This window comes from Dermacentor silvarum, chromosome 1 (assembly GCF_013339745.2).
Source record: "Dermacentor silvarum isolate Dsil-2018 chromosome 1, BIME_Dsil_1.4, whole genome shotgun sequence".
Taxonomy (NCBI): domain Eukaryota; kingdom Metazoa; phylum Arthropoda; class Arachnida; order Ixodida; family Ixodidae; genus Dermacentor; species Dermacentor silvarum.
Window position 1 is genome coordinate 840125 of NC_051154.1, and position 10935 is coordinate 851059.

The 10935-nt window shown below is 45.7% G+C and overlaps 1 protein-coding gene across 1 annotated transcript; it reads right to left on the bottom strand.

The window, feature by feature from the left end:
• Positions 1-3907: 3907 nt before the first annotated feature.
• LOC125942650 (uncharacterized) lies at positions 3908-5223 on the bottom strand. Its single transcript, XM_049660861.1, has 3 exons — positions 5182-5223; positions 4248-4932; positions 3908-3936 (listed from the first exon to the last, which is right to left on the bottom strand). Exons 1-3 carry the CDS (start codon positions 5215-5217, stop codon positions 3908-3910), a joined length of 750 nt encoding a protein of 249 aa, XP_049516818.1. The 5' UTR covers positions 5218-5223.
• Between the last annotated feature and the right edge of the window lie 5712 nt (positions 5224-10935).

The following is a 10935-nucleotide window of genomic DNA, read 5'->3' on the forward strand; positions in this document are numbered from 1 at the left end:
TCAGTAGTAATTTCACGGTAAATAACGCAATCATCGGCGAACAGTCTTACCCGGGATGTCATGCAGTTAGGCAAATCATTAATATAAACTAGAAAAAAGCAAAGGGCCAAGCACGCTCCTTTGTGGAACGCCGGAAGTAACAGGAATAGAGGAGGAGTTGTAGTTATTAATACTTGGGAATTGAGTTCGATATGACAAGAAATCTTTTATCCATGCAATGACGTCTAGGTGAATGTTAAGATATTTTAGTTTCAGTAGTAGCCTGTGGTGAGGAACGCGGTCAAAAGCTTTCGAAAAATCTAAGAAGATGGCGTCAACTTGGTTTCCAGCATCAATCCATAAAAGCAAGTCATTAGTAAATCCAGCTAGTTGCCCATCGCATGAATATCCCTTGCGGAAGCCGTGCTGATATTTGAAGATTATGTTATGCTCCTCTAGGTACGTTATGATTTGCGAATGTATGACATGCTCTAGTAGTTTGCAGACGGTGCTAGTTAACGAAATCGGCCGATAGTTAAGTGGTGATGAGCGGTCGCCAGATTTAAAAATAGGTATGACCTTGGCTGTTTTCCAGTCATTAGGAATTTGGCCCGAGGACAAAGTTTGCGAAAAAAGAGCGCACAAGATTCCCGAGATGCTTTGAGATGTACGTTTGAGTAACTTGTTGTTGAAACCGACGTGATCAGTTGCAGATGACACCTTACGATTATTAAGTAATGATATGATACCGGACTCGCTAACAATTATCTGCGGCATCGCGATGTCGGGAAGTGTACCTATGACTGGGCATGAAGTGATATCCTCGCGGGTGAATACAGACGAGAATGTGTCGTTTAATACCTGTGCGCACCTTGACTCGGGAATAGTGGTGCCTGTGTGATCAGTAAGCATTACATCAGGATGATTGTTTGGAATGATTACTTGCCAAAATTTACGAGGGTTCTTAGTCAGCATGGATGATAGGTCATGGCTGAAAAAGTGACGGCGAGTGGTTTTAAGCATAGCCTGGTATTCCCTGTCGCACTGTTTGTAGTTAAGCCACGATGATGAGCGATTGTATTTGACGGCTTGCCTATACAGTCGCTTTTGTAGCGTTAGCTACACTGGCCTAGCCAAGCCCGTTTCGCGCGGCACATCAAGAGCCGTGCTGCGCATGCGCAAGGATCAGTGATGTCACACGGCTTGCGCACCGGAGCCACCGGAGCCGGCACCTCTCGCGCACTCCGCCGCCGCCGCGCGCGACTCACCGCCGCCGGTCTGCGCATTCCAGAGGAGTGACGTCGTAGCCGTGGCAGACGCACTGGCGCCGGCGCGCGCTCGCTGTGCAGTCGCCGTCTGACACTGCGCTGGAGCCGCTGCGCTTCTGACTGGCGTTTGCCAGTGTGGTATAGCCATGGAGAAGGCGAGCGCAAATGCTGCTCCACAGCGCAGAAGAACGGAGAAGCTTGACTCATAAGAATAATCTTATCTTAAGAATAATCTTAAGAATAAGCTAAGAATAATCAGCTGAACCTTTGCTAACGCTACGTATATCCTGGCATAGCCGAGCTAAGCCACTGCAACATTTTTTTTTATGTTTAGGCGCCGCAGTTTTTGGTTGAACCACGGGGTAGAACTGTTACTCCTAATCGTTATGGTCGGTATATATTTACAAATAAGGCCAGTAAACACATTTCTGAACGCAGTCCAGTTATCGTTAACTGTACGGGACAGGTAATTATGACGAAACTGATCTGCAAAAAGATATAAATCGGCGTTTATTCGATCAAAGTTAGCTCTATTATAGCATTTAATTTTCTTTGTAATGATTTTCCTACTGATAGGTGGACACACTATGTTACCAGTAATGACGTCATGATCGGAGAAACCATCTAAATGTCTAATGTTGGCGCAAATATCGGGAACATTAGTAAGGATTAGATCGAGAATACTCGAGCAAGTGGCAGTGCGGCGTGTTGGTTGCATGATAAGTTGAGATAAAGAAAAATCTAAACATGACTGAAGAAATGAGTTAGATTCTCTTTCATATGCTTGAACGATTCCCACATGGTATTGATGTCACCTCGAGAATCAAAATTGTCCAGTGCAAATGACAAGTAGTCAATGATACTGGTCATTGGGAACATATGTGTGGGAACAAAAGTTGGGAACATATGTAATCGCCTCTTTACGTTTTGATATTGTTTCGTTATGTGCTATCTGAACGAAGACAACTTCATGGTCTGAGATACCTTTCTCAACTGACACTTCAAACTGGCCGAAGCGCCCGTCAAGGAATACCAGATCCAGGATAGACGAACTTTCCCCTGACTTTCGCGTACTTTGACGAACAACTTGTGAAAGGTCATGGGTGAATGCAATGTCAAGGAGCAAATCACAGTGTGCCTGCTCGCGCGACTCTGTTGCGAATATGTCCCAGTTATTTGCAGGTAAATTGAAGTCGCCGGTTAGGAGTAGCCGGCTGCTGCGCTTTTTGTTTGCTTCTAAGTAACTCTGTATCGACTCTAAGAATGAGACAGGTGAGTTTGGAGGTCGGTAAACTGTACCGAGAAGGACTGGTGATGTTCCAATACTCATTTCACACCAAAGACTTTCGTGTCCTGGGATACCGCTTAGTGTTTTGAATTCAATATTTTCTTTCATTATTATTGCAACGCCGCCTCCTCGAGACTGTCGATCCCGACGTACTATCTTGTATCCGGGAGGTATTATCTCATTATCTTGAATCTCTGAGCGCAACCATGTCTCTGTGATCGTAAGAACGTCAGGATCATAATTGACTAAAATGTACCCTAAGCCTGCAGTCTTATTCACGATACTTCTAGCATTAAAGTTAACTAGACGAAATTCATTGTGCCCTCTCTGTTTCGTTCAGTCCTGGCTTACTGCTGACAGAGTACTTTTATTATGCCTAACCTTGACTCGACGGTTCTTTTCGTCGTTCCAACTGTACATATCAGAACCGATGAAGAGTTTATCATAGTTCAGACGCACGCGCTGTCCTTGTTTTCGTTCATCCTGCGCAGAATTCCAAAGAAGCTTGCGTTTGGCAACTGTTTCCTTGCTGTAGCCATCAGCAATAGATATACCAGTTCCCTTTAGTTTTTTACAGTTTTTGTATACTTTTGACTTTTCTCTGGACTCGTAAAGCTTTAGAATAACAGGTCGCCTTTGTTTGCTCTGCCGTTTCCCGATCCTATGTATTCGTTCAACAGCGTGCAGAGTTACGTTCAGCTGTTTATCACATAAATCGGTAAGCACTTTTGTAGGCAGTTCTTCTGTTGTTTCTTTTTCGCCCTCCGGAATTCCGAAAACCATGAGGTTATTTCGTCTGCTTCTGTCTTCCAATGACACAAGCCTATCGTGCAGCGTTTTTACAGACGCGTTCAGGGTTTTGTTTGTCTTATTAAACTCGGCTATCACTTTGCCATGGTCCCTAACAACCTGCACCGTCTTCTCAACTAGTTTAATTCTTTCGCCCAAGGCGGCTAAATCCGTTCTGATGACTTGTTGCCCGTCAAGCAGTTCTTTCAAGAGCGTTGCGGTGTTAGGACCTGGATTCGTCTCAATGTCACCAGATAACAACAAACATAAAGAAGCGAATGACAAATAAAGCACTTTTGGGCACGGCAGCACTACAACGAAGCGATTATCATTCTTGTAACCATAATACGAATAGAAACCAACCTGTTCAAGGAACAGAAGACGAGTTACAGGTGACATGGCTTCTGCGGTGCCACCGTGCCCACTGATGCAGGCTGCTGAATCCGCTGCCTTTATAGGACAGGACGAAGTTCCCGTGATGCTTCCGTAGTATCTGGTGCCGAGGGTGTCGCTGACAGGCACTTCCCAGTCGAGGACGGCCATGTCAGGAACCGGTCCGGCGATACACGTGTTGTATGTGTTCTCATGACAAGATGCGCAGATCAACAGCACCTGTTCAAGGAACAGAAGACGAGTTACAGGTGACATGGCTTCTGCGGTGCCACCGTGCCCACTTATGCAGGCTGCTGAATCCGCTGCCTTTATAGGACAGGACGAAGTTCCCGTGATGCTTCCGTAGTATCTGGTGCCGAGGGTGTCGCTGACAGGCACTTCCCAGTCGAGGACGGCCATGTCAGGAACCGGTCCGGCGATACACGTGTTGTATGTGTTGTCATGGCAAGATGCGCAGATCAACAGCACCTGTTCAAGGAACAGAAGACGAGTTACAGGTGACATGGCTTCTGCGGTGCCACCGTGCCCACTGATGCAGGCTGCTGAATTCGCTGCCTTTATAGGACAGGACGAAGTTCCCGTGATGCTTCCGTAGTATCTAGAGCCGAGGGTGTCGCTGACAGGCACTTCCCAGTCGAGGACGGCCATGTCAGGAACCGGTCCGGCGATACACGTGTTGTATGTGTTCTCATGGCAAGATGCGCAGATCAACAGCACCTGTTCAAGGAACAGAAGACGAGTTACAGGTGACATGGCTTCTGCGGTGCCACCGTGCCCACTGATGCAGGCTGCTGAATCCGCTGCCTTTATAGGACAGGACGAAGTTCCCGTGATGCTTTCGTAGTATCTGGTGCCGAGGGTGTCGCTGACAGGCACTTCCCAGTCGAGGACGGCCATGTCAGGAACCGGTCCGGCGATACACGTGTTGTATGTGTTCTCATGGCAAGATGCGCAGATCAACAGCACCTGTTCAAGGAACAGAAGACGAGTTACAGGTGACATGGCTTCTGCGGTGCCACCGTGCCCACTGATGCAGGCTGCTGAATCCGCTGCCTTTATAGGACAGGACGAAGTTCCCGTGATGCTTCCGTAGTATCTGGTGCCGAGGGTGTCGCTGACAGGCACTTCCCAGTCGAGGACGGCCATGTCAGGAACCGGTCCGGCGATACACGTGTTGTATGTGTTCTCATGGCAAGATGCGCAGATCAACAGCACCTGTTCAAGGAACAGAAGACGAGCTACAGGTGACATGGCTTCTGCGGTGCCACCGTGCCCACTGATGCAGGCTGCTGAATCCGCTGCCTTTATAGGACAGGACGAAGTTCCCGTGATGCTTCCGTAGTATCTAGTGCCGAGGGTGTCACTGACAGGCACTTCCCAGTCGAGGACGGCCATGTCAGGAACCAGTCCGGCGATACACGTGTGGTATGTGTTCTCATGGCAAGATGCGCAGATCAACAGCACCTGTTCAAGGAACAGAAGACGAGTTACAGGTGACATGGCTTCTGCGGTGCCACTGCACTCCAACCCAATTTTACCCAATATGCACTCCAACCCAATTTTATTCTTCTGTAAATTTATTTCTCATGATCAGGGTCCCCTGTGAGTAATTGACTATAGATAAACGTACTCCTTTACAGACTCTAGAGGCTGACTGGCAATCCTGAATTCTTGTTCCCTTGCCAGGCTGTTGAACGTTATGTTTGTCTTCTGCATACTCGTATTAATCTTCAACCCCACTGTTAAACTTTCTCGGTTAAGGTCCTCAATCATTTGCTGTAATTCGTCCCCATTGTTGCTGAATAGGACAATGTCACCTGCAAACCGAAGGTTGCTGAGATATTCGCCATTGATCCTCACTCCTAAGCCTTCCCAGTCTAAGAACTTGAATACTTCTTCTAAGCATGCAATGAATAGCATTGGAGAGATTGTGTCACCTTGCCTGACCCCTTTCTTGATAGGTATCTTTCTACTTTTCTTGTGGAGAACCAAGGTTGCTGTGCAATCTTTGTAGATATTTGCCAAGATATTCACGTATGCCTCCTGTACTCCTTGATTACGCAATGCCTCTATAACTGCTGGTATCTCTACTGAATCAAATGTCTTTTCATGATCTATGAAAGCCATATAGAGAGGTTTATTGTACTCCGCAGATTTCTCCATTACCTGATTGATGACATGGATGTGATACATTTTAGAATCTCCCTTCCTGAGGTCAGCCTGTTCTCTTGGTTGGACGAAGTGAAGTGTTGCCCTGATTCTATTGGAAATTATCTTGGTTAATTTTTCATACAATACTGAAAGCAAGCTAATGGGTCTATTTTTCTTCAATACTTTAACATTTCCCTTCTTATGGATGAGTATAATGTTGGCGTTCTTCCAGCTTTCTGGTACACTTGAAGTCGCGAGGTATTGCGTATAAAGGGCCGCAAGCTTTTCAAGCATGATGTCTCCTCCATCTTTGATTAAATCGACTGCTATTCCATCGTCTCCAGCAGCTTTTCCCCTGTTTATCTCTTTCAAGGCCCTTCTAACCCCATCGCTAATTATAGAAGTAGCCTCTGTATCCAGTTCATCACTACGTCGAATGAAAGTAGCTTGGCTGCTCTGAGAACTGTACAGTTCAGTATAGAATTCTTCCGCTGCTTTTACTATGTCATCGAAATTGCTGATGATATTACCCTGCTTATCTTTCAGTGCATACATTTTGCCTTGTCCTATGCCAAGTTTTCTTCTCACTGAGTTCATGCAGCGTCCATATTTTACTGCTTCCTCAATCTTTTTCACGTTATAATTTAGCAATTGCACGAGCGTTAGCAACTGCACGAACTGTGTGCTTTTGACATAGACTGACTTCTTTAATGTTATCTATTGATGTGTTGCCCCATACAAGGCGGCAGTAATTTAGAGTTGATAAATATAATATATTGTAGATCATACGTTACCTTTTACTCGTAATATTTGAGGGTTTTTATTAATCAGTCCAGTGACGCAATTTAACTTGTTACAGATATCTTCCACTTGCTTGTTCCATGATAGTATCTGAAAACGTAACTCCCAACGCCTTAATCTCGTTAGGAATATTAACTACATCATTATCAAGATCGCTGTCAATTCAACAACTGTGTGATTAGTGGGAAAAATGTAGCCTGTGATTTTTTTTATTTTCAAGCAATTTCTTCCTGACCAAATTGATACCTGTACAAGTACATCATTTGCTAAAGACACCAACCTATCTGGCTTTATACCCCTGAAAAAAAAGTGCTATATCATCGGCATAGCCACCCCATTTACAATTTGTAACAGAGCAAAAAATGTCGTTCATACAACAATGAATAAGAGCGGCCCGAGTATGCTACCTTGAGGGACTCCACTATTAATGTTTGTAGAGTGTTCATTGAAATTATAATTTGAGACAAACTGACTTTGGTACTGTAGATATGAACGCAGAAGGTCATTCGACTTCCCACGCTTGCCATACTGTTCCAGTTTATACAATAATAGTGTTACGGATGAGATGGGTTTAATCGAAGGGTGGGGTGCAGAGACGAGATCGCAGGCAGTCAGGCATTTTCTACACTGCGAGCAGTTCTTCCATCTCCTCTTCTTCGGCTCCGCCACGCAGCGTAACAATAGATTATAAAAACCTTTCGAGAAGTCAATATATACACCTAAGACAAGGTTTTTTTTTTCTTCAAAGGCATCAATTATAAGCTATATTTGAGAAAGAAGGGCTTGTTTTGTAGACTTGCCTTTCAAAAAACCATATTGGGCCATAAAAATTAGAGAGTGTTTATTTAAAAGGCCAAAAAGTCGCACCTGTAAAATCTTTTCCAATCCATTGGATAAAACTGGCAGTATAGATATATATCAGCCTAAAACTTTCTAGATTACTTTTATCACCCCCCTTGTGAACCGCGATTACCTTCGCCGTTTGCATTTTTTGTGGAAAGCAGCTATAGACTCTTTCACTGTTTACAAACATAGGCCCTGCACGGCTTCCGGTTTTGCCCTCTGACGTAGCTGCGAAGTGTAACTGGCAAAGAAGCAACCATGCGTTAAAACATAGCAGACTGATAAGGCACGTGACCGGAAGTTTCTTGGGGACGCCGCGCTCGCTGCTGTTATCGCGAGCATGAAACCGTCTATAGTTTCGAGCACTGAGTTATACATCTGGGTCAGGATAGGAGCAATGATGTCTATTATATATTTTATAGGGCGAATTTACAATGTCATTTACGTCAAGCGTTCTTGAATTTTTTAAGCTGTTGAATATCGCGATAACTTTAATCATTGTTGGGAAAAACATCATACTAGAAGATAATGTACTGGTTCCCCGAATATGATACGGAGTTACCTTGTAAGCATTTGACTGGCCTACCGCAATAAAATGGTAATTGAGTGCATCTGACAAGTCTGTTCCACCTTTCATTAGACCATTTACGCACAGGCTTAAAATTGCACAGTCAGCCTTAGGATTAATCATGGCCTTTAGATGTTTCCACATCAGCTTCGTATTGTAGGCCGCGACAGAGAAATAAGTAGTAGAGTACTCTTCCTTTGCGCGTTTAAGTCTAGCATCCAAGCGATTTCGAAATTATTTAAAAATTTCCCACTTGGTAAGGTTTCTGCTTGATAAAGTCCGAGTGAAGACGGTTCTTTAGTTTGATTTGGCTACGAAGATGACTGGTTGGCCATGGCTTTCTTGACTTCTTACTTCTACAGCGCACAACGTACGGGAAGTGTTTTTTGTACAGTGTTAATAGCTGAGTAATGAAAGTCTCGTACATGGAAGTTGAGTCATATTTTACAAGAACGTGGCGCTGTCACAGACCCCGTGAACGAGGCGCAGACGCCGGACCAAATTCCAAAGCCGGCTAATCAGCTTCCGAAAATAATCCCACAAAAGCAAGGACAATTAAGAATGGGCCCTCTGGTGCGCCAGCGAACGCCGGTTGCTGTCCAAAGACCGAGTCAGAGCCCAGAGTTGTCAAAACACAACCAATTATATTCTTCACACAAGCCAGTTACACACACACGTGCACACTTAGGCTAGACACAACACAATACAATTCAGATGAGTATTAGCAAACACAAGAAAAATAATTCACGACAAGCAATAAGAGTCCAACACGTAAATTACAAAATGAATAGGAACACTAAGTGTCCAATCGTATTCACCCCTGTTGGTCTTGTCAGACGATCTCGGCGTAGCTCGGGGCAAATCTCGAAGAAGGAACTTCTTCCGGAAATGCAGACGCTCGATGAACTCGTCGACTAGCTTGCCGGGGAACTGCCGCAGACGCTCGGTCTTCACGTTACATCACTTCAGCGGTGCGGACTGAACTGAACTGATGATTCTCGCACGGCGGTTATATATCTTCCACAAGCGTTCTCGAACTTTCCTATCGGAGTCGTGATCTCGTAGATGGCGAAAGCCTAGGAATCTTCTAGATCTATTCTCGTACTTTCGACCGCCGCCGTCGGAGCGTTGACGAGGGGGGGGGGGGGGGGGGGGCTGATGACTCACCCCGTGGGCGCACGCTCACGCTGTAGCAACCTCTCTCGACTCTCGGCGCGCGCGTGTGCTCTCTCTCCGGTTAACGTCGCTTCGTCGATGCTCTTCTAGACGTCTATGCGCCGTTGTTCATGCTGCTGTTTGAGGCGTATGCGCTCTCCTCCTCTGTTGAAGTTGCCGTGGGCCCGGCGTGTTCTTTCGCTGGCTTGTGTGACACGCGGCGCGCGCTTGGATTACGCGCTCTATTGTGACACTGCCCCCCACTTTAAGAATATTATGCAATAATATTCAAGAAAACACAAAAGAAGCGTGCACAAACGTCCACTACGCACGAGTCCGTAAGTCCATAAACCAGTCCACCACAAATTACACATGACTCGCGATACGTCGAATACAAATACAAGTCACACAGGTACTCTTGGACTGCACAACAGCCCCTCTTTCACGTTACAAGTACACTTGTACTATACAAAAATACATATCTCGCGTAACAAGGCAAACACATGAAATATAACATGTGCAACAAGTATACAAAACTACGACAGGGTAGTTTACAGAACACAAACAAACACTGAAGCAAAAAAATGACAGACACCGACCAAAAGAAAAGCTAAAAAGAATAATGAAAACTGAATAAAAGACGTTTCGGCTTCGCTACGGAAGCCTTGTTCACAATGAGGTGAAGGAAAATTCGTGTAAGCTTTTGTATTCTTCCGCACGTGACGCAAACAGCGCGTGTACGACGGGGGGAGGGTTCCCTCACTTCGATTGAGCGTGTGACGTGTTTTTTGTACTTCCAACGACTCCAGATAGAGACGTGACTTCAAGGTTCTTTCTTGGCCGATAATTCTTTACTTTTCCCAGTCAATCTTGTGGCCTGTTGCAACCGTATGTTCGGCAAGGGCATTCGAAACTGTTCGTTTCTTTTCGATATCGTTCTGATGCTGCCGCAGTCTCTGTCTAAAGTTGCCCGATTCACCGATGTATGCGTAGTCGCAATCTGCGCAGGGTATCTTGTAGACCACGCCAGGAAACGATTCTCTCGGAAGCTTGTCCTTACCGCCCACGAGTGCCTGCCTCAGCTTACACACAGGCACGTGTGCAACCTCAACGTCATAAGTGCGCAGCACACGAGACAAGGTTTCGCTTATCCCAGGAACGTAGGGTATGGCAGCACGTTTTCTTGGTCGGGGATTAGCCTGTCGGACGGAATTGGATAAGCGGCGTTTAACAGTGGCGATGTTTCTTGATGTGAAAGGCGCATATGATAATGTAGCGCACCAAGCAATCCTCGATGCTTTGATCGATGTGGGCATTGGTGGCCGTGCACTGCGCTGGATTCACAGCTATTTGGAGGATAGATCCTTCTTCGTACTTACAGAAGATGGAAGGACATCCCACCATGTCACCAGCAAAGGTGTGCCACAAGGCGGAGTGTTAAGCCCCACGCTCTTCAACGTAGCACTGCTAGGCCTTGTTGGATCATTGCCAAGGACGGTTCATATATCTATCTATGCAGATGATATCTGCATCTGGGCGGCCGGCGTAACTCGTCCGCAGATACGAGCGAGACTGCAGAAGGCGGTCACACAAACGTCGTCCTATCTGCGTATGAAAGGTCTAGAATTATCCTCCGAAAAGTGCCGATTAGTCGCATTTACACGCAAAACAATGACTCCATATGTTATACGCATAAATGG

Bases quoted from the DNA above. Each gene is read 5' to 3' on its own strand.
- LOC125942650 (XM_049660861.1), bottom strand. From the start codon at position 5,217: ATGTCACCTGTAACTCGTCTTCTGTTCCTTGAACAG. The intron at 4,933-5,181 runs GTGCTGTTGATC...TTCCTTGAACAG, and splicing joins GTCTTCTGTTCCTTGAACAG to GTGCTGTTGATCTGCGCATC. The intron at 3,937-4,247 runs GTGGGCACGGTG...TTCCTTGAACAG, and splicing joins GAATTCAGCAGCCTGCATCA to GTGCTGTTGATCTGCGCATC.